This window comes from Nicotiana sylvestris, chromosome 4 (assembly GCF_000393655.2).
Source record: "Nicotiana sylvestris chromosome 4, ASM39365v2, whole genome shotgun sequence".
In the NCBI taxonomy this organism is placed as follows: domain Eukaryota; kingdom Viridiplantae; phylum Streptophyta; class Magnoliopsida; order Solanales; family Solanaceae; genus Nicotiana; species Nicotiana sylvestris.
In genome coordinates this window covers 72,243,914-72,268,304 of record NC_091060.1, presented here as the reverse complement: position 1 = coordinate 72,268,304, position 24,391 = coordinate 72,243,914, and the positions used below count along the sequence as shown (strand labels likewise).

Here is a 24,391-nt window from a genome sequence, read left to right as displayed (position 1 = left end):
TATATAGAACTCATTGTATCATTATTAAAAGATAGATTTTTCTCCTTCATTCTCACATGGTATCAAAGCTTTAGTGAGAAAATTGTCGTTGTGCGTCATTTCAACAACATCCGGGAAGAAAGATCTCGTCGTCGTGCAATTTTCCGGCAACTTCGCCTTGTTCCCAGGGTTCATCACTGCTATAGTGGTATTGTGCATATACCAGTACCACCATCAGAACCTAAATTCTTGTGCGACCAAACCCTAGAGATCCCCGTCTCATCGAAACAGAAAAGACAGTCACCGTGTATCTTTCCGATTGACGACTCAAGATTAATTTGCATTATCTCCTCATCGGTAAGTGTTGTGCGAAAACCAACACTACCATCTTGTTCGGAAATGTCAGGCGACAAAACTCCAGTCAATTGATTCGGCAAAAACGGTAGAAAGTCCCTCACGTGCTGCCAGAACTAGGGTTCCAACAAGAGACAGTTACTTTTCCGGCACGTGTGAGCCATTCCGGCCACTTTTGGACAAAACTTCTTCAAGACATCTTACTCACTCAGTGATTCTAAGCCTACCCATATAAATTACATCAAATTCTAACGACTTTTATTTTTACTGGCGTGAACAATGCACTTTTTCCGGCGTGAACATTGATTTCCAAAAAAGTTTCTGTTTTCTGGTGGTGTTTTAAAACATGTTTTGTAGTGTGGAATTCGGCTTAATCTCACTATTTTCAAATTTCTCCGGCGACTTTTCGGCCAACTCCTGTTTATCAGCACACCTGGTTTTATTACTTAGGGAAAGTCTAGTGGCCTTGTATGTCAATTGCGCCGGTCACTTTATGGTCTAGAGCAGTCTCCTCGATTCTGGTTTGGTAAGTTCAGCACAATTATCCAGGAGTTTGGTATAACTCATAGTGAAGTCGAATGATCAGCTTGCAGATATTTCCACCAAGTCCCTCATTGGTCCTCGTATTAATTACATATGTAGCAAGCTCGATACATATGATTTGTATGCACCGGCTTGAGGGGGAGTGTTAGATAGTTATGTGTAAATAATCCTAGTCTCATATGTAGTAAAAGTAGAATATGTCCTAATCCTACATGTAGTAGGAGTAGAATATGTATTATATATAGGGCTCATTGTATCATTGTTAAAAGAGATTTTTCTCTCGTGCATTCTCACAGTATCAAATCCAGGAGGAATCTCCATATACACCTTTTCTTCTATGTCTCCATGAAGAAATGCATTCTTCACATCAAATTGTTGCAAGTCCCAATCAAGATTAGTTGTACGAGACAAAAGAATTCTAATAGTGTTTATCTTAGCAACAGGGCAATGTCTCTTGATACACTCTATAAGTTTGAGTGAATCCCTTAGCCACCAATCGTGTTTTGAATCTTTCAATCGAGCCATCAACTTTGTGCTTCATAATGAATACCCATTTGCAGCCAACAACTTCTTGTCTGATGGTAAAGTGACAAGTTTCCAAGATTTATTTTTTGACAAGGCCTTCATTTCTTCAATCATAGCTTGTTTCCATTTAGGATCTGCAAAAGCTTCCCTCCAATTCTAGGGAATAGACATAGAAGAAACAGACAAAGCAAAGGCTCTACAGGAAGGAGATACAGAATTATAGAAGACAAAATTAGATAAAGGATGTTTGGTGGTGCATATCTGACTCCTATTATGTGAGCAATAGGTTCATCTAACTCATTAGGAAATGTAGATAACTCACTAGTAGAAGAAGGTTCAGCTTCGGTAGATTGCATGATGGCTTCTTCTGCACTATTTCTCCTTGAGTAAGTTTTCAAATCAGGCCTATCCAAACGCCCAATAGTCTCCCCCTGAATTATTTCTCCAATTTCACTGTCCCATGTGACAATGTCATCAAGAGGTCCAGTAATGGAACTAGGTAGAATCACCTCTTCCTCCTTACTACTCTCCCCCTGAAAAGGTGATGAGGTAATACTGATTCTCGAAAAGTAACATCCATGCTAACAAAAGATCTCTTAGATGGAGAATGATAACATTTGTAACCTTTCTGTGTCGAAGAATACCCTATGAAAACACTTTATAGCTCTAGAATCAAGTTTCCAGAATTTCTAAGAGTGGACAAAGCAAACACACCCAAACACCTTTGGAGTATTCATTCCTACCCTTTAAAGCTTCCAGAGGACTTTGAAAATTGAGAGTTTTAAGTGGCATTCTGTTGATAAGATAGGCAGCCACTAGAATAGCATCCCCCCAATAAGGTTTTGGTAGATGCATGGTGAACATAAAAGATCTTGCTACTTATGACAAATGCCTATTTTTTCTTTCAGCGGCCCCATTTTGTGCACTTGTGTAAGGACAGCTAGTCTGATGGACTATTCCATTGGATTCCAAATAAGCAACGAATCTTTTATCCATATATTCTCTGTCATTGTCAGTTCTCAAGATTTTTATTTTGGATTCAAACTGAGTACAAATCATCTTATGAAATGACTGAAAACAAGAGAAAACTTCAGTTTTGGCTTTTAACAAATATACCCAAGTCATCCTAGTGCAACAATCAATGAAAGTAACCAACCATCGACTACTAGAGAAAGAAACAGTTTGGATAGGACCCCATACATCAGAATGAATAGTCCTAGTCGGAGTTGATAAAGAAGCCCATAAAAGAGATCATAATATTAATCCAACGGAATAAGACATAAAAGAGTACATGTTTCCCTTAGTTTTAAAAGACAAGAAGGCAAAAATTCCTCTTCCAATTTCTTTCTCCCTCATAGTCCCTTACCCCTTTGCTCTTACCCCCTAGGCCTCCTCTGTTTTAGCCACCCAAACGTTAAGTCTCTTCTCCCGTTTTCCAGTGTTGCATTATCTATATTTCTCTTGTTGGGTTTTCTTCTATCGTTTTCCCTTTCTACTTTTTTATCTTGAAAATTTCTTCTTTAGCAATCATGTTCTTTTAATTTCTTCTCCTTTTTTTGGGTCTTGCGCTATCTCTCTTTTACTTTTTGCTTTTGTTCTGGAGAAAATATTCTCCACAAGGTAGGGGAAGGCTGCATACACACTACCCTCCCCAGACCCCACTATGTGGATTAGTGAAATTAAAAGCGCGCCTAAGCGCAAAAGCGAGGCGCACAAACACTTTGCCGCTCCACGTGACCTCAAGCGAAGCGCGTGTGTTAGAGGACCTTTACTTCCTTTTTTAATATCATAGTAAGTTAGTCTGTCACAGTTCCCTAGACCATATATATGGTAAATAGCCAGGGAAATATGGAAAAACTAATTAAGGGAGCAAATTAGATTTCCCAAAAAATTTAAAAAGAGAAGATGATGAATTATAAGAAGGCCAGAGGAGTCAAAGGAATGCAACAGAAAAAGATAAAATCGAACAACTGCAGCAGAACAAGCCTCTATAACAGGTCTTCTTCTCTTCTCCGTTTATTTATCTCTTAATACTTTTTGTACGCCTCTCTCTCTTCTACTCATTTTTTTCTTCTTTTATTCTTTCTTTGTAATAAGAGATACAAACAAAAGAATTCTCCATTAAAATATGAGTATTTGACTGAGTTAACTTTTTTCTTGTGATTAAATTTTTTGCTATTTTTCCTTTTGGGTAAAGTGAATAAACTAGTAAAGTTAGAAAATAAATGGGTTTGGTGCTGAAATTTTATACTTAGTCCTTTTGCGTTTGTAGAAAATTTTGTAGAATTAAAAGGGACACTTGTCCTTGTTTGATGATTCATGTTGTCAAACTTTTATAACTATCACTATATATGCAACACCTGTAAAGAGACTAAGAGAGGATAAAGACACAAATAATGGACTCCACACTTTCTTAGAAGTCATGGCATAGTGGTGGACCCCAGTAGTGTTCCCCTTTATATTCTTGTTGTATATCATTATTTAACAATTATAATTGCATGCAAAATGTCATAATATTAATTTATTTTATTTCAGAATTAAACGGCAGAGGTTCTACCTACCTTATATATTTTGTTGTATATTATTATTTAAAAATTATAATTGCATGCAAAATGCATTACATATTACTTTTTAATAAGTTTTCAGAATTATAAATGACAGAGGACTGTCCAGCTTTATGTTCTTGTTATGTATCACTATTTACAAATTATAATTGCTTGCAAGACGCATTATATATTTTTTTTTTCAAAATTAAAAATGGCAGAGGACCTGTCCAAAGGCAATCGAAGGGATCCTGGCTGGAAATATAATCATTTGAAGGATCCTAATGACACTACAAGAGTCACATGCAATTTTGTGGAAAAACAACCACGGGGGGAATTAATCGGGCAAAACAACATTTGATTGGGAACTTTAGGAATGCAGCAAAGTGTGCAGTATGCCCACAGGAGGTTAGAGAGGAATTGAAAAATTACATGGAGGAGAAAAAAATAAGAAAGGAAGTCTATACTAACGAATTTTCTAGACTTGATGAGTTTGATTATCAAGACGATGTTGGTGGAGAAGATGAAGTCCACGAGATCATTCATAAGAAAAGAGGTGGAGGAAGCTTTCCTAGTGGCTCTAGTAAGAAATTGGCCAAAGGAAAGGGACCTATGGATGTGTTTCTACAAAAGCAAGGAACACTTAGGCAAACAAATATCAAAGATTCATGTGATAAAGAAGCAAGAGTCATGACAATTCAAAAAGTTGTTCGCTTCTTTTACGATAATGGGATCCCATTCAATGTTGTTCGCTCAAAAAGTTTTAAGGAAGCAGTTGAGGTTATAGGAAGGTATGGTCCAAACTTGAAGCCTCCAAGCTACCACGAATTAAGGGTTCCGTTACTTAGGAAGGAGGTTGAGTTAACCAATGAGATTATAAACAAACATAGAGGAGTGGTTGAAGTATGGATGTTCCATTATGGAGGATGGATGGTCAGATAGAAAACAAAGAACTTTGATAAATTTTTTGGTGAATTCTCCGCATGGAACAGTGTTTATGGAGTCGATAGATGCTTCCTCATTTGTTAAGACCGGAGAGAAACTATGTGAATTGCTTGATAGATACGTGGAGCGTGTTGGAGAGCATAATGTGGTTCAAGTTATAAGTGATAATGGTAGCAACTTTGTGTTGGCTGGTAAGAATTTATTGCTTTAAATGTTTAAGTTTTATGTTTTACTTTCTAATATCGATTCAAAGTTCTGATTCCTAAATTTTGACATATCTATCAACTTTTTTTTTCTATAGCTGATTTCTAAATTTTAGCATATCTATTTACTTTTTTTCTATAGGTCAAATCTTACAGAAAAAAAGAAGACACATATACTGGACGCCATGTGCAGCCTACTGTATAGATCTTATGTTGGAAGCCATAGGGAAGATTCCAAACATTAAGAAGGCCCTTCAAAGAGCAATTGCCCTTGTCGGTTTCATTTATGGGCACTCAGGAGTCTTAAATATGATGAGAGATTTCACAAAAAATAAAGAGTTGGTGAAATGTGGGATTACTCGATTTGCGACGAGTTTTCTGACTTTGCAACGATTGCATTGTCAAAAAACTAATTTATGAGCAATGTTTAAATCTGATAAATGGGTGATTAATAGATGGTCTAAGTTACCAAAGGGAAAAAGTGTAGCTCATACCGTCTTGATGACAACATTCTGGAACCAGGTTGTGTATATTTTAAAAATAATGGCGTCTCTTGTTAAAGTGTTGTGATTAGCTGATAATGAAAAAAAACCTGCAATGGGGTACATTTATGAAGCCATGGATAGAGCTAAGGAGGCTATTGCAAAGGTATTTGACGGGAATATTGCTAAGTACAAAGATATTTTTAAGATTATTGATGAAAGATGGCAATGCCAATTGCATCATCCATTACATGCAGCTGGACATTATCTAAATCCAGAGTACTTCTATCAAAATTCAGCTATTGAAAATTGTAGAGAAGTAACAGATGGGTTGTATGCTTGTATTGAAAAATTGATTCCAAGGACTGCAGTACAAGACAAGATTATATCAGAGATACCACTGTACACTAAAGCTGAACAACAATTTGGTCTTCCGATTGCAAAAAGATCTAGAACGACAAGATCTCCTGGTAACTGAAATATTAACCTTTAAATTCACAATTATTAGTTTATGTTTAAAATTTTACTTAATACTTACATAGTTACATTAACTTAGAAATAATGATGGTCAACATAACACTTTTTACAGTTGAATGGTGGAATTTATATGGTAATTCAGCTCCTCATCTCCAAAAATTAGCCATTAGAATTTTGGGTTTAACGGCTAGTGTTGCTGGGTGTGAGCGTAATTGGAGCGTATTTGAGCATGTAAGTACTCGTAATGTATACTTTTTATTTATTTTCTTTGCTTAGTTAATCAATTAGACTATATCACTAATATTAAGATATTCCATGCAACAGATCCATACCAAAAAAAAAGAAACAGATTGGAGCATCAAAGATTGAATGACCTAGTGTATGTCAAGTATAATTGTGCTTTAAAAGCCCGTTATGACTTGCGGAGAGTTATTGATCCAATCTCATTGGATAACATCGATCATAGTAATGAGTGGCTGATTGGGAAGATGGGTGTTAATGCGGAAGCAGAAGATGAGTTGGTGTTTGGTGGTGATAGCTTGACTTTGGGTATGTTGCAAGAGCGTCGGGTAGTGAGGACGTGTTGACATACACAAGGCGACAAAAGAGACAGTCAGGAGTTATTGCAACCAATGCCTCAAGCTCCCGAGCTCCACGTATTGAGTCTGTTGACATAGAAGATGACATTGATTCTGATTCGGAAGAGGAGATTGGTGGCTATAGTTCTAGTGACACCAATGAGAATCACCCTATTGAGGAAGATTATATGGAGGAATATTATTTTAGTGATTAGAAGTGGAATCTAGAATGAGTTTATATTTCCTTATTAAGACTTAAGTTGATGATTTGATGAAGTTTTACCTCATTATAAGCAATATATATTTATTATTTATGTGTCTATTATGTTCTCTAAATATTAGATATATATATATATATATATATATATATATATATATATATATATATATAAAACTTCATAGTGCGCTTTTTTTCAGTGAAGCCCACACTTTAAGTGCACTTTGCGCTTTAAGCTCCAACAGGGCTTTAGCGCCTTTTTGCGCTTTTGACAACACTAATGTGGATTATACTGGGTTTATTGTTGTTGTTCTAGAGAAAATCTTATTGGTGAAAATATGAATTTTTGGCAATTTCTTTACACATTAGAACAATTGCTTCAGTGGCTACACTTGTGAATTAAATTTTTTATTCAGGTTGAAAGAGATGTAGACTAGATATATATAAGGATATCACACGCGTAGTGTTATATATACCAAACACATATAAAAGTGTAGCGAGCTCATTCATTAACCCCTCAACACTGCCAGTCGGGAAGGATAGTTAATCTAGACTATCCCATTATGGGCTACACGACCCCTGGTGCTCTATGTACCCCAAAGATGTATTTCCTCCTACTTTAGATATTCACAAGCTAACTGATTGTTTTTATAAGTCAGTAGCCAATTGAATGTTTCATCTTCAACGCTCATTTCTTTTGAATTATGTAGATGTACGTCTAACTGGCTGACTCATATAATGAGAGATTACTAGACTTTATGAAAAGGTGAGAAAGGAAGGGACTTTATGGGCGTATAAGAGCAATATGGCTTCTTAAAGAAAGGGAGAGCAATGTGGCTTCTTGTAAAAGCACTCATGTTGCAAAAATCAATTTACAGGCTTGTTGTAACTCTTTTTAGTAATCAGGCAGGACATTGCGAGGCTTCAGATTTCCGAGGACATGGCCCTGGATCGGAAACTGTGAAGGTCAAGTATTAGGGTTGTAGGTTAGGAGATAGTTGAATCTTTCCTTACTTTGTCCCTTTGTGAGGCTAGTCTAGTAGGATTTCTGTCGAAGTCAGATAGTGGCAATGTTGTGTCTTACTACTATTTCGTTTTTCCATAGCGCCCGGTCTATGTCTGTCTATCGTTTTTCCTTTGCATCTACTTTCTCATTTTCATGATGTTATTTTTCCTATGTTTTCTATTGGTGGTACTGATATTGTCTCTTTTCGTCTTCTTGAGCCGAGGGTCTTTTGGAAACAGCCTCTCTACTTCGGGGTAGGGGTAAGGTTTGCGTACACAATAACCTCCCCAGACCCCACAAGTGGGATTCTACTGGCTCGTTGTTGTTGTTGCTGTTGTTGTAACTCTTTTTAAAATTTGAAACAATACAAGAACTATGTAAATTTACAGCATTGTCTCCTCCATTACGGAGCATTATTGTGATTTATTTGGAATTCTATAAAGAGTTGCAACTAATTTCTATGAGAAGGTAACGAGGAATGGGAAGGGATGACAATGCACATCCAATAAGGAGAAATCTGGACACGAGTTCTGGCCCGCACATAAGATAAAGGAAAAGATAAGTCTTAGATACCTGATTATAACATAGCTTATAAGCACCATAAATAACATCGACTTCCATGGATTTTTCCACGAAGCTAATTGTTGAAGGTGGTTAATTGATTTGAAGACAGGGAAAAGCAGCTCCTGTGAAGAAAAAAAAAGGTGATCTTGAGGAACGAGGAAACATTATGTACTAGAAGTTCTACGACTAGTAAGTTTCTAAGCAGCAATAATGCATCACAAGTCAAGTATCCCGTTTATGAAGTGATACACTTCAAAGATGAGGTGCAGGAACTCGTTTCAAATTTTAAGAACAAGAAGCAAAGCCAACAAAGTATCCTCATTGAAGTGATACTTTCAAAGATGAGGTGCAGGTACTCCTCAGTTCTAATTTTACAACAATAATCAAAGCCAACCAAAGGGTGCCACAAATTAGTGGAGCTGCTAACTACTCTAAAAACAAGAGACATATGAGCTGCTGAACAACAATCAAGCTACGTTCTTAATTCCCTAGGGAAAAAAAAAAGAACTGCAGCTTTTCAGATTTGCACCATTTTTAACCATAGGATCGACTGAAGTAACTCACAATTTAAGGCAGCATTCCTGTTCGAGGAACTGTCCTTAGCAGGGATCAACTATCATGAACAGAACAAGTAAAGCAATCTCCAGAATCACAGGAACGATACGTTAAGAAAAAAGAGAAAGACAAAGGAGTTCACTGCACACCTTCATTACAGCTAAATTAGTATCAATTCCTTCAACTTTGACTTGGTCAACTGTTGCCTGTGCAGCTTCAGCCCTTCCAATGTTCTTCATTGACTGCTTGACAGCATTTTCCAGAGGATTTATCTCACCAACACAGACATCTCCAACCAAATTTGTTGCTTCTCCAATTATGTCAACCTCCTTGCATGAGATAATACCAAGTCTACAAAGTGACACCCGTGATACTGGGTGTATCACCTGTCTCCTTGCACTAGGAGAACCCAATAACCCACGATGATTGCTGGCAGATTTCATGAGTGTCAAGCGACTTGATAAAGTTTCCAAGATCGCATCTCCTCTAGGAAGACTTTCTGCCAAGTTAAAACACAGTAGGGTTTTATAGTTGGAAGAAGATACCTTAAAAGCCTCTCTTACTGCCCTGTATCGGTAAATTCCAAGAACAGCCCTAGCGAGTGCTTCAAACTGCTGACCCTCTTTGATATTATACTTCCGAGTAAATTTGTGAGCATGGAAGATTTCAAGACAGATATCCAACCAATAGTTCCGTCTTGAACTTCCTTTAAATTCCGGAAATTCAAAATATGCAGGATCTACCCTGTACAAACTTAACGTTACTAGTCCCTGGTGAGTTAGGATACATAGCTTCAACTGAGAACATGAAACTTACATAGATGACGACTTGTACATAACAGCTTTGTCAAAGAGGCGAGCACCTAAAGGTCCAGTTAGCTCGGGCTTAATGATCTGCTTCAAGTCGGATGCTAGATCAAACCGCACTGCTTTATCATATAAGCCCATTCCAGACTCAAAGTAGAGAGCATAGTTGGTTAATGTCAACCTTCCTGGATGAAAGGGAAAATGGAAGAATAAAGCATCTTAGCAACTAAGGGAGGAAAAAGGCAAAGGACTAAATATACAACAAACGATCAGTAGACAGATAGATTTCTTTTTCTTCTTCTCTATGAGTAAACAGATAGTTCTTAACTAGCAGTTGATAAGTACAAATAATTTCACTTGCCCTACATAGGTGATCGCCTTCCTTGTAAAGTGAAGGTGTAATTGTTTATGGTATTTGCCTATATCAAACCCTATATGAATCATCATCATCAGGCGGAAAGTTCAAGAAATATGCTTCTTCATAAAGTCTTTTCGGATCAAAGTTGTTCTTGGTAGGTGGGGAACAATATAAAAGTGAAGGTCCAAATGTATAATAGCTAATGATATTTGCCTATATCTAACTCTATACAAATTATCATCAGAAGGAAAGTTTTGAAAATATGCTTCTTCATGAAGTCTTTTTTTTCCTTTCCGAGAAAAGGTAAGTTTGTCATGAACAACAACAACAACAACAACAACAACAACAACAACAAACCCAGCTTAACCCCATACGTGGGGTCTGGGTAGGGTAGTGTGTACGCAGCCTTACCCCTACCCTATAAAGGCAGAGAGGTTGTTTCTGATAGACTCTCGGCTTAAGGAACGGTAAAAATAAAGCAATTTGTCATGAAGTCTTTACGATCAAAATTGTTCTTGGTAAACTTTGATTAAGAAATAGACAAGTCTCCTAAATATTTTACGAAGAACTTAAATGAGTGAACAGATCAAATTTCTATTGGAAATGCGTATTTGCATATTAGAATCAGCAAAAAATGCACCTAAACCTTCACTTAGTTCAAGAAAATTATTAAGCTTGATAGCTTTGTTAATAGATACAGTCAAACCTCTCTATAACATCCACCCTCTATAACAATTTCACTAAAACAGCCAAATTTTCTTTAAAATCAATTCTTTATGTTATATGTTACCTCTCTGCAACAGCTTTCTCCCTATAATAGCAACAACCATCAATATAACGATAATTTTTTTGTAAACTTACCCCTCTATAACAACCTTACTCAAATATTGATTGATTTTACTATTTCCCACTTCTGTTGCTAGTCATTTATTTTCAGGATAAAGAAAGCACTAGTGCGGCTTTGCTATCATAACCACATATTGAACTAGAGTCTCTCAGATTACTAATAAAAGGTCTAGAGATTTTGAACAAATATTTTGGAACTTTAATACACCATTTTTGACAAAGAATATTACATCAATACATACTTCAATCATTAAGGATTTTTCCATTGAAAGATGAACATATTTGTATCCCATTGGGTAAGAGTTCACCGTCTTTTAATTAGTGAAATATGAATATCTTTTGAGATTTTAAATTTAAATAATTTATTTTATCTTTATAACATTAAAATATGATAATCCAATTGATATTTTATATATTTTGTGATAGCCAAATAAGATTTAAATGCCAAATGATGTTATAGGTGTATATTAGCCAATTGCTATAACCTAAAAAAAATCGGAACAACCGTGGCTTGACTATATATCAAACATGATAAATAGCACAATTTCTTTTGTGGATTTGATTTATCTGTTTATTTTGTATTTGACAATTCAAGATCCCTGGAATTCTTTTAACCGATGTTTGATATGGATTAAAGTCAAAACAGTCAACCAACAGACTCCTTATCCTCCAATTCCCATATTTGGTACAGTATTAAAAGTCAAATTAGCCAATTATCAAACTTAGTATTCTTCAATTCCCTAGTTATCTTGTTTAGACGGGTTGATATTAGTATCAAATTTAGGAATCCCACATGTAATACATCTTAAATTACTGTTATCATCCCGCCTAAAATTAAGGTGAGGGTCAACCTTTTCTTCATTCCTCTTCACCTCCCTCCAAAAGCAGCAGCCACCATTCCCCTTCAGACTCCACCTTCTTTTAGTTTGGTTTGCTTCCCGTTTACCTCATTTATCTTGTTCATACCTACGCAAAGTTATCGTCTTCTACCCCACCTTCTGGTAATCATCTTTCCCTACCCTTACACAACTGTCCCATCACCTCCAACCACTCCCCCTTCCCTCCACATCGTCAATGTTCTTATTTTCTTGCCTTCAAATTCTTTTTTTATTTTGGTTTCTCACACAGTGTCCGGTAGTCACATTGGAGCCCGACTAAATCCGGATTCGCATCGGGAAGTCCCATATTAGGGGGTAAAGCACTCCCTAACAAAGCCGACTCCATACCCAGGGACTCGAACCCGAAACCTCTGGTTAAGGATGGAGGAGTACTTATCAGTCCACCACAACCCTTGTTGGTTCTTACCTTCACTTTTCTTCCTCTTCTTCCCTTCCTTGTTACCCACACGTGCTTCTTTCCTTCCTTTTTTACCTTTTTCTTGTTTTCCCCTTTTCAATAATTCAAAAACTTTAAAAATGAGCATTGACAGTTCACCTGAAATGGCAAGTCTCATTAGTTCGTTCATCTACCTTTTTTTTTTTTTTGAAAAGGTAATAATTGTATTTATAAACAGCACAAAGTTAGTCCTAGAGTTTCTGTACAGTGCAGAACACCAAAAGTATGGCCCTCATGTAATCCTAGAGGGCCTCTATGGGTTCTAGGAGAGTTTATGCCTCATTTACGTATTCCGTTTTACACCAAAAATGAAATAACATGATAGAATCTAACTTAATCCACCAGACTGATTTGAGTTTCTCTCTCAAATATTTTGGGTTTTTTTCTCTCCAAATCACCCCCAAATACATGCTGGAATAGTACTCCGCCTGCTATTTCTTGCTTTGTCCAGCCCCTGCCACCTATACTAGCAATGCAAAAGATCATGTGTATTCCCAGGCATGGACCACTTGATTAGTCAAGAATAGCTAATCAGTAATACAACAGTGCAAAAAAAGTGATTGAGGTTTCTGTTTGACTGCCATATAAGTAGCAACTGCTACATAAAGACAACCCTTTTTTCTGGAGATTATCAACAATAAGGAAAGTTTGGGACAAAGGGTTGCTTATGCTGCTCTAGAAGCTAATGGACTTAGGTAGGGGTGGTCATCATTCGGGATGGAAAAGTGTGTAACTATCCAACTGATCGTTTGGAGTTCTAGCATGTCGTTCCCTTATTTGAGACTTCCCACTTCACACAGGTTCATTTGGTGATTGTGTCTTGCGGATATCGGTGGTTCGGGTCCTAAAGGGCCTGAGAGCGTATTGGTATGCCTACTTGTTAACTAGAAACCTTAAAGAGAATAGAGTTAATCAAAGTCAACAATATGACTAAACGAGCTTAGATTCATTTTGAAGGTTCCAATAAGGTTCGGATGATGATTTTCAACTTGTATGCATGTTCGAATTAGGACCCGAGTGGCTCGGGTGCAATTCGGTGCTATTGCATGGAAGTTAGAAACTTAAGAGTTCAAAAGCTTGACTTGGACCTTGATTTCGAATTGTAGCGTTTCCCTTTGTGTTTTGCGCCTTTGGATAAATTCATGTAGTGTATGTGGACTTGTTGGGATGGTTTGGAGGGGCCACGGGTGGCTCGGATGAGTTTCAAGGTATTCGGAGAACGTTTTTAAGGCAAAAACCAACAAAATCAGCAATAAAATTGCAGCAGCAGCCATGCCAACCATTTTCTGCAATATCAGCCACTCTTCGGCCCTTGCATAAATAACATGATTTCAAACTTTGAGTTCATCTCACCATTTTGGGAGCTAGGAAGCTCAGATTGAGGGGATTTTTTGGGGGATTTTCATATACTACATTAGGTAAGTAATTCTAACTTGAATCTGTGATTATTACATGAATCAATCTTCGATTTTTGTCTTAGAATCAAGGATTTTAAAGAGGGAAAAAGGGATTTCGAATCAAAACTTAAGAAAGTAAAATTTGAGGTTTTGAATAACGATTTGGACTCAAATTTGAAAACAAATTACATATTTGGACCCGACAGGTTATGGGCCACCGTAATTTGATCTTGTATCGGGTTTTGACCATGTGGACCCGAGTTAAACTTTTGTTGACTTTTGAGATTTTGATAAAGATTGAATCTTTTTCATGTGGGATTGATTCCAATAGCATTATTTGACCTTCTTGAGTATTATTTGACTAGATTGTAGACTTTTGGAGGCAATAGAAAAAGGAAAAGGTGTTCTTGAAGGTTGAAGCTTATTTTGGAGAAGGTAAGTGTCCTGCCTAATCTCGACTTGAGAGAATTTTGCCTAAAATGGACTTATGTGTTATATGTTATGTGTTATGTGTTTGGGGGTAACGTATACACCAGTTGACGAGCATAAATGCGTATACCAAGGTTTTCCACGCTTGGGGAGAATTTAGGCCTTTTAATGCTTTGTTTTGATACATGTTCTCCTAGTGATATGCTTATTTGTCTGACTACTTAAGCTTTCTTATTCACGTTAGAGATCACGTCTAGGCTTTTGATACTTTTTTTGGACAATGATGGGTTATTTGTATATGGATTACATGTTATAATCGTAATCATACATTATTATTTTTTTGAGAAGGTAATATAATGTATATTTATATATAGACTGCACAAAAGTTGTGGAGTCCCCCTCTAATTACAAGGAGAACTGTGACAAAAAACATTCCTACTCCTTTGCCATCTATAAGGAGCCTAAAACATCAAAAATAGATTCGTGAACTTCTAAATATTGTCCTTTAAGAACTAAGACACTTCATTTTCAACTTCTGGATATTACTGTATTTTTCTACAAAGCATCACAGATTCCTCTCTTCCCAAATTGTCCACCAGATGCAAGCTGGGACAATCCTTTATCTCTCTTAACTAGAAAGATTACCTTCTTTGTTCCAGCATGCTAGAACTTCAAGTACTCTTCTCGGCATTAACCCACAAAATTCCCCTTAAGCTCATGAAGATCCTCCATAGTTGCACAGTCAACCTACGGTATCTAGAGCATAACTGATATCATCTCTTGATCAAATTATCCACTACCTCTTAGCCATAATCATCCATTATACACACGCATACATTCCACACGTTCCTCTCTCTTGTCCATATGCATCATATATACATACATCTCTGCATATGGTTCTCTTATATGAACTGAGGTTATGGCACGATAGGATATTGAGTGTGGTTGAGCTGATTATGGCACGATAGGACATTCCGTGCAGTTTATGTGATTACGACCTTTATGTGGTCCATCTGGTTGATATGATTATGACCATTCTGTGGTTTTTTTAGTTGATACGATTATGACCTTTGCGCGTGAATAGTGAAGACCATGGAACGTCAAAATCTGCCTTCAATTTTGGATGAGGAACACAGTGGATGCAAAGACCATTCAAACACGAGGAAATTTTAGATGTAATCAAGGAATGCAATGTGGATAAAGCACCCCGCCCAGATGGATTACCATGGAATTCTACAAAAGATGTTGGGGCACCATCAAGAAGGACCTTTCTAATGCAACAAACCACTTCCAGTCTGATGACAGTTAAGTCTAAATGTATCTTATATTGCTCTTATTCCAACAACAAAATGGCACGAAAGAGTTAAAAGATTTATAGGCTGATTAGTTTAATGAAAAGTTTTTCAAGGTATTGTCCTAACTTCTTGCAAATAGGCTCAAGACTAATGGGACAGTTGGTTTCATCCCCATAGATGACTTTTGTAAGTGGAAGACAGATTACGCACATCAATCATTGCAAATGAGTGTCTTGACTCCCGACTAAGACAAAGGAAAGCCGGAATCATGTGCAAATTAGATATAGAGAAGGTTTTTGACGATGTGCGGATTTACGAGGAACTTGGGGGCAAAGGTGGGGACAAGAAGTTATTTCGGTTGGCCAAAGCGAGAGAGAAGAATGCTCGCGACTTGGATCAAGTGAGGTGCATCAAAGACAAGGGCGGTCGAGTATTGATGGAAGAGGCCCAGATTAGGCAAAGATGACATTCGTACTTCCATAAACTTCTGAATGAAGAGGGGGAGGGAAACATTGTGTTAGGGCAATTGGGGCACTCCGAGAGTCACCGAGACTTTAGGTATTGTAGGCGCATCAAGGTTGAGGAGGTCGTGGGTGCGATGGGTAAGATGAATCGGGGCAAAGCGACCGGACCAGACGCGATTCCAGTAGAGTTTTGGAGATACGCGGGTAGAGCAAGCTTGGAGTGGTTGACTAGGTTGTTTAATGTTAGGTGTAATGGCTTCCTGGCCACTCAAACTTGTAGGGCTTTTGAAAGCCGATACACGAACTTTGGATTTTCCAATTTGAACACTCCAACTTGACAAAATGGGTAACAATAAACACATCCACCAGAGCGTGTATATCAATTTCGTTGACATGTACAACACATCATGCTAAGCTATTTATTACTTGCCATGTGTTATTTGTGGGTCCCATTTTTAAATACAAAATCAGAAAAAGAAAAAAAAAAGTTACAAATACAAAAAGGAAAAAAAAACGCCTGAAACATAGTTCGACAATTCCACCGCGGGAATCGTCCCGTCCGACGAGCAGCAGAACTCCGGCAAGGCAAAAATGAACGCGCAAGGTGTTCCAGGTATCCAAATTGGAAAAGAAAGGTACCAAAATGTTTGCCTTGATGAGGAGAATGCTCCTACACTTCCAATTTCATATGGGTACCAACCAATTCCTCCAATTTTACAATCCAAAAGCTCAGGCAGTCCGGTTGAGCAAGGTGTTCGACGAAATGCCCCTATCAATTCTGGGCTAATTGGAGACCAATTTCCAATTGGAATCCCTTCTACTACACCCATGGATCCTCTATGCAAAGATTCAGCTCAATCCATTCAGGAAATCAACCATCACCACCAAGTTGAAAACTCAAAACTTCACCAGTTGGCCGGGCAAGGTGATCAGGCAAATCAAAGGACTCAAAACCAATGCCAAACTACTTCTGCTCCTCAGGAGAGTGTTTCCAAACCTTCAAACCAGACCTTACATGGGCCAAATCTTTCGAATATCCAAAATGGTCATTCTGCACACTGTTCATATAACAGTGTTCGACCAAATGCCAATGCACCCTCCAGTTCTACTCAGCCTCTTTCACTAGGATTCTGAACTTACATGCTCCGGCATAGTCTGGTGAAGTTCGTAGCATCACTTACTCATATGATAGCATCACTTAATCCATGGTGGACACCTGGGAAGATAAAAAAATTGGAAAAGTCTTTTTTTTTCTTTTTCATTTTCCTTTTTTATTTATATTTTATTCTAATTCTAATTTTTTTAAGTAAAAACAATACTATTCACGCGTCTTGGGAGCGTGATTTGCACACAGTTTAGCCATGTCAGTTGTAGTGCTTCCACATAGGCATGGTCAACGATCAAATGCGTTTATTATTACCCATTTTGTCAAGTTGAAGTGTTCAAATGGGAAAATCCAAAGTTCGTGTATCGGCTTTCAAAAGCCCTACAAGTTTAAGTGGTCAGGAAGCCATTACGCCTTTAATGTTATCTTCAGGACAAAGAGGATGCCTAATGAGTGGCGGTGGAGTACAATGGTCCCAGTGTACAAGAACAAAGGGGATATCCAGAATTGTAACAACTATAGGGTATCAAGTTACTAAGTCATACCATGAAAGTTTGGAAGAGGGTTGCGGAAGGGAGGATAAGGAGGGTGGTGCCTATATCGGAAAACCTATTCGGGTTCATGCCGGGTTGTTCTACTACGGAAGCTATCCACCTTATCAGGAGGTTGGTGGAACTATACAGGGATAGGAAGAGGGATTTGCATATGGTGTTTATTGACCTAGAGAAGGCGTATGACAAGGTCCCTAGGGACGTCCTTTGGAAGTGTCTGGAGGTGAAAGGTGTGCCGGTGGCTTACATTAGGGCGATAAAGGATATGTATGATGGAGCTATGACTCGGGTTAGGACCGTGGGAGGTGACTCAGAGCCTTTTCCGATGGTTATGGGGTTACACCAAGGATCTGCGCTCAGCCCGTTCTTATTTGCTCTGGCGATGGACGCACTGACACACCATATCCAAAGAGAGGTGACATGGTGTATGTTGTTCGCTGATGATACAGTTCTGATTGATGAGACGCGAGGTGGCGTTAATGGGAGACTGGAGGTATGGAGGCAAACCCTGGAGTCTAAAGGTTTCAAGTTGAGTAGGATAAGACGGAATATGTGGAATGTAAGTTCAGCGACGTGACGGGGGAAGCGGATGTGGAAGTCAGGCTTGACTCACAGGTCATCTTCAAGAGAGAAAGTATTAAGTACTTAGGGTCAATTATCCAGGGAGATGGGGAGATCGACGGGGATGTTACGCACCGTATTGGGGTGGGGTGGATGAAACGGAGGTTAGCGTCTGGAGTCCTGTGTGACAAGATTGTGCCACCGATACTCAAAGGTAAGTTCTATTGAGCGGTGGTTAGACCGGCCATGTTGTATGGAGCTGAGTGTTGGCCAGTCAAGAATTCACATATCCAGAAGATGAAAGTAGCAGAAATAAGGATGTTGAGATGGATGTGTCGGCACACTAGGCTGGATAAGATTAGGAATGAAGATTTTCAGGAGAGGGTGGGCGTGGCTCCCGTGGACGACAAGATGCGAGAAGCGCGGCTTAGATGGTTCGGACACGTGCGGAGGAGAAGCCTAGATGCACCGGTTAGGAGGTGTGAACGGTTGACTTTGGCAGGTACGAGAAGAGGCAAAGGGCGGCCTAAGAAGTATTGGGGCGAGGTGATCAGGCAGGACATGACCCGGCTTCAGATTTCCGAGGACATGGCTCTTGATAGGAACATGTGGAGGTCGAGCATTAGGGTGGTAGGCTAGGGGGTAGTCGAGAGTTCTTTCCCTCTTTGTACCGGGTAGTCTGATAGAGTTTTGTTTAGGTTTGTTAGCGGTCTATGTTGTGTTCACATTGTTGTTTTGCATAGTTTTGTGTTATTGTCCTTTCACTTATTCGTTGTTGTTATTTTCTTTCTGGCATCTTTAATTGCTACATGACTTTTCTTTTGTTTCTTTTCTGATATTATTGTCTCTCCTTTTGAGCCGAGAATCTCCCGGAAATAGCCTCTCTAACCTTTTCGGGGTAGGAGTAAGGTCTGCGTACACTCTACTCTCCTCAGACCCCACTAGTGGGATTTTACTGGGGGTATGTTGTTGTTGTTGTTGCATTGGACACTCCTTAATTATTATTGTTTTTATGAGTAAAAAGTTTTATTATTCAACTAGTACCGAGCTGGTACAGAAAACAAAGTACAAGGCATCAGTATAACTTCTTCACCAACATAGTTACATATTCCCCCTAGTAAGTACAAAAAATTCCAGATATTCATCCATTCTATCTAGGGTATTACTATAACAGCACAAATAAAAGTTCTTAATACATTTGTTTTTTACTCTAGATATTAGCAATCTCTTCCCTTCGAAGCATGCCTTGTTTCTCTCTAGCCATAAAGTCCATAGAATGCAATTAGGGATGGTTTTCCAGATTTGCTGTAAATTCCTTTTGACTCTTTGAGACTGCCACATTATCAACATGTCACTGATCTTATGTGGTAACACCAGGGATATGCCAATGATGTTAAGAAACAATTCCCAACATTGCCTTGAGAATCTACAGTGCAAGAACAAATGCTCAACAGTTTCCTACTCTGAATTACAGAAGTAACATCTGCTGCATAATGAAAAGCCTCTTCTCTGCAACTTATTCTGAGTTAGACAAGCACCCCTAGCTGCTCCATCCAAAACAGGTTGCTTTCTCCGGTGCCGGTGCTTTTGTTTTCCAGATCACTTCCCAAGGCCAATTAGAGATTCCTTGACTATTTTGCTGCAGCAACATCTTGTTGCAATTGTTCACTGAAAATAACTTATCCTTGCTATTGATCCAAATCAGCCTATCAGCATTGTTCTGATCTACTGAGCAAGTATTTAATTGCTGAAGTAGTTGACAAAAGCTATCCAATTCCCAATCATTTAGTTTTCTTCTGAAAGTAATATTCCATCCAGAATTTGAATTGAAATCAGCAATATAACCTTCTTTATTTAAAGCACAGTTAAATAACTCTAAATACCTGCTTTTAAAACTCTCATCTCCGCACCATGTGTCCAGCCAAAATTTAATTCTACCACCATTTCCTACCTCCAATCTGGTATACTGCAAAAATTCATCCCACCAATCACTTGTTTCTTTCTAGATTCTCCCACAATTTTTCAACTGTGAAGAATTTTGTTCCATCCCATCTTATCTCCATAAATAGCATCTATAATTTTCTGCCAAATTTCCTCACTTCCTGAAGTGTATCTCCATAGCCATTTAAAAAGCAAACTTCTATTATGCAATTTCAAATTTCTCACTCCCAATCCTCCTTTTTTTTTGTCTTCAGTGACTACTTGCCACTTGACCAAATGTATCTTCTTTTTGTCTGAGTTCCCATCCCACAAAAACTGCCTTCTCATGGAATCTAATTTCTTCTCAACTGATGCAGGCATCTTGAACAAGGACATAGTGTAAGTAGGTATCCCATCCAAAACACAATTTATTAAAGTCAACCTGCCCCCCATTGATAAGTATTGCTTTTTCCATGAAGTCAGCTTACCGTTGCACCTATCAATGACCCCTTGCCAGATGCTTTTATCCTTCCTTTTTGCACCCAAAGGCAATCCCAAATAAACAGTGAGAAAATTTTCTACTTTACAGCCCAAAATGTTTGTCAGATCGTCCACACAGTCATCAGCATTAATACTGAAGATGTTTTTTTTTTTTTTGATGAAGTAAGATAATTTCATTAAATGGCATCAAGAAGATGCATAGCAAAAATATACAACAAAAGTGTGGCTGCTCCTATACAAAAACTTACATAACTAAGGAGCAGACACAATCCCAAAAAGATTCAAAGCTAGTTACAGGGGCCTAGTTGAACCAAGTAAAGAAATTGATTAGACAAGTTGCTTTAAGAGAGTGATTAGGAGTTGAAATCCCATCAAAACATCTGCGATTTCTCTCATTCCAGATGCACCAAAAATTAGTAGCAGGCACCATTTGCCAAGTTTTTTTGATGGATTTTTCAACTCTCCATGAGCTCCAGCTCTCGTAAGCATCCTTGATACTGCAAGGCATGACCCAAGCAAGTCCAAAAACTGAAAAAAACATGTTCCATATGTCAACTGCTACTGTGCAATGAAGAAACAAATGTCTCACACTCTCAGACTCCTCCTGGCACATAAAACATTTGTTCACTGTCAGAATGCTTCTTCTACTGAGGTTGTCTTGAGTAAGGCATGCTTCATGCAGGCTTGTCCAGATAAAACCAATTACTTTTATAGGGAGTTTGGTTCTCCATATGAGCTTCCACGGCCATTTGTCAATCAGCTCTTTATTGGAGCATAGATTGCCATATCCTCTTTTGACAGTATAGGTTTTATCTTTGGAATCTCCCCATTCCAGCTTGTCCTTCACCTGAGGATTGACCTTAAAATCTGATAGTTTTGAAAGCAATCTCAGCAAGTCATTTAGTTCCCAGTCTTGGATATCTCTTCTGAACTGCAAGGCCCATGAGTTATATTGCCAATAGTGCTCAATAGTGGAATCCTTGTTGCTAGCCAAAAGAAATAAACTTGGGTGTTCGTCTTTCAGGATCTCTGACCCTAACCATCTATATTTCCAGAAAGAAATATAAGTTCCATTCCCAAGCTTGAGTGATGACTTGAGTTGAAAGTCACCCCATAACTTTGAAATGTGTTTCCATGGCCCAGAACCATGAGGCAGTCTACTCTGTCTAGTACACCAGTTGTATGCCACCCCATATTTTGCTTGTATTACAACTTTCCACAGCCCAGGGTTCTCCATGTTGTACCGCCAGTGCCATTTCATTAACAAACTCTTGTTGTGTAAAGTGAGATCTTTTATTCCTAGCCCTCCATGCACTTTGGGGAGAATAACTCTTGGCCATTTAACCAAATGGAATTTGTGAGTTTGACTATTTCCTTCCCATAGAAAATCTCTCCTTAGTTGATCAAGTCTCCTTTGGACCTTAGCTGGGATTGGAAATAGGGACAAGAAGTAGGTAGGAATGCTATCCAACACACTATTGATGAGTGTAATTCTACCACCCAGAGAAAGATACTGCATTTTCCAGGAAGCTAACTTTTTTTCAAATTTTTCAATTACTCCATTCCAGATACCTAGAGCTTTGTATCTAGCTCCCAGAGGAAGACCCAGATATGTTGTAGGGAAAGAGCCCACCTTACAACACATTACTTCCGCAAGCTCTTCCAAGTTTGGAACTGAATTGACTGGGTAGATGATGCTCTTCAACATGTTCATATGTAGGCCTGAGATAGCTTCAAAGATATAAGTGTAAGATTGAGGTATAAGACCTGTGATTTTTCAGCTTCACAAAAAATCAAAGTATCATCTGCATAGAGCAGATGGGAGACTGTAACAGAGTTGCCATCTGCACTTCCCACCTTGAAACCATCTAGCCAATGAAGCTGGTTTACTTTATCTAACATTTTGCTAAGCCTTTCCATAGCAAGGATGAATAAGAAAGGAGACAGAGGATCTCCCTGTCTGACGCTTTTTTGGGGAGAAAAGAATCCAACTGGTCCACCATTGATCAGGATTGAGTACTTCACTGTAGTGATACAAAATCTGATCCATCTAATCCAACATTCACCAAATCCCATCCTTCTTAGTGTATTTATCAGATAGGTCCAATTAAGTTGATCAAATGCCTTTTCTATGTCAAGTTTGAAAAGTAGACCAGGTTGCCCAGACTTCATCTTCCAATCCAATATCTCATTAGCTATAAGAGTTGCATTTGTGATCTGCCTATTTTTTATGAAAGCATTTTGATGACTAGACACCAATTTTCCTATCACCCCTTTTAACCTTTCTGCTAAGAGTTTGGAGGCAATTTTGTAAACACTACCAATCAAACTAATTGGCATGTAATCTCTCAGCTCAGTGGCTCCTTTCTTCTTCGGGATTAGCATTAATAGCATTAATACTGAAGATGTTACTCTTAGCCAAATTGATCCTTAAACCAGCGACTGCCTCAAAACAACAGAACTCCTTTCAAATACAAGATTTGATTCCTATCAGCTTCACAAAAAAAAAGAGAATCATCAGCATACAAAATATGACTGAGCAGCATACCTTCCTGATCATTTCGACCTATTTGAAGGCCTCTTAGCCAACCCAAACTTTCTGCTTTCCTTAACATAGTACTGAGAATTTCCATAACCATGACAAACAAATAAGGTGACAGGGGATCCCCCGTCTAATACCTCTATGGGAACTGAAAAAACCTTGAGGATTTCCATTAATAAGAATGGAGAACTTCATTGTTGAAATGCAAAATTTGACCCAATCTATCCATTTCTCCCCAAAATTCATTAATCTCAACAAATGCAATAAACACTGCCAATTGACATGATCATATGCTTTCTCCAAATCAAGCTTGCAAGCCATCCCTTTCTTTTTCTCCGCATCAAGTTATCTAGACTCTCATTTGCTACAATAGAAGCATTAGATAATAGCCTCCCTTTGATAAAAGCATTCTGATTAGGAGATACTAGCTTGCTTATTACTGTCTTAAGTCTCTCTGTTAGCAACATTGAAATGATCTTATACACACTCCTCAATAGACTGATAGATCTAAAGTCTTTAACGGTTTAACCTCTACTGCTCCTTTCCTTTTAGGAATTAAAGCAATAAATGCAGAATTCAGACTTTTGACAAAATGACCATTTATATAAAATGCATCAACTGCCTTCCATATGTCCATTCTCACTATACTCCAACACTTTTGGAAAAAACACATACTAAAACCATCAAGACCAGGTGCCTTGTCACCTTTAAAAGATTTGATCACCTCATCTAATTCATCCATATTAAAAGCTCTTTCCAACCATTCTTTTTCATTCTCTGTCAATCTCTGAACGTCATCATTTTTCCATTATGGCCTCCATGGTTCAGTTTCGCTAAATAGAATCTTATAAAATTCCAAAATGTGATCTTTAATAACTCCCTCATCCTCCACCAAATCATCTCCAATAGCTAATTTATCAATATTGTTAAATCTTTTGTGAGCATTTGCCTGCTTATGGAAAAACTTAGTTTTTTTGTCTCCTTGTTCAATCCACAGGCATCTAGACTTCTGCCTCCATTAAATTTCTTCAGCCTTTGCCACTTCTTCTAGCTCTTTCTCGATGGATATTCTTTCCGCCTCATATTCTACTTGTTGCTCAATTGACATAGTTCTTCTATTATGATCTAGCTCTTCCAGTTTTGCCAAAGCAATATTTTTCCTGTCTTCTAACTTTCCAAAAGTCTCCCTATCCAAGTCTTCTTTCAACAGCTTCAATTTTTTTGCAAGAATTACATCAGCTTCCCCTTCCACCTCATAAGAATCCCACCAATTTTTCACCAAATCAGCGAATCATTTATGCTCAAGCCAC

General features: G+C 38.2%; 2 protein-coding genes across 2 annotated transcripts in view; one reads left to right on the top strand and one right to left on the bottom strand.

Annotated features, from left to right (window-relative positions):
* The window catches only part of LOC104213927 (uncharacterized), a 58,679-nt gene that overhangs the window by 19,677 nt on the left and 14,611 nt on the right, over positions 1–24,391 (bottom strand). Inside the window, exons 6-8 of the mRNA XM_070172013.1 lie at positions 9,788–9,962; positions 9,121–9,715; positions 8,426–8,538 (exon numbers count right to left, since the gene is read on the bottom strand). Of these exons, the coding sequence (XP_070028114.1) occupies positions 8,426–8,538; positions 9,121–9,715; positions 9,788–9,962 (883 nt within the window). The remainder of the gene's footprint in view (positions 1–8,425; positions 8,539–9,120; positions 9,716–9,787; positions 9,963–24,391) is intronic.
* On the top strand, positions 2,763–6,914 carry LOC104213933 (uncharacterized). Its single transcript, XM_070172014.1, has 5 exons — positions 2,763–3,398; positions 4,166–5,080; positions 5,235–6,044; positions 6,164–6,282; positions 6,376–6,914. Exons 3-5 carry the CDS (start codon positions 5,690–5,692, stop codon positions 6,418–6,420), a joined length of 519 nt encoding a protein of 172 aa, XP_070028115.1. The 5' UTR covers positions 2,763–3,398; positions 4,166–5,080; positions 5,235–5,689; the 3' UTR covers positions 6,421–6,914.

What these genes read in the sequence shown, in the direction of transcription:
- LOC104213933 (XM_070172014.1), top strand. Translation starts at nt 5,690, where the DNA reads ATGGGGTACATTTATGAAGCCATGGATAGAGCTAAGGAGGCTATTGCA. An exon ending in TAGAACGACAAGATCTCCTG is followed by an intron (nt 6,045 to 6,163) that starts GTAACTGAAATA and finishes CACTTTTTACAG; the next exon opens with TTGAATGGTGGAATTTATAT. An exon ending in ATTGGAGCGTATTTGAGCAT is followed by an intron (nt 6,283 to 6,375) that starts GTAAGTACTCGT and finishes TCCATGCAACAG; the next exon opens with ATCCATACCAAAAAAAAAGA.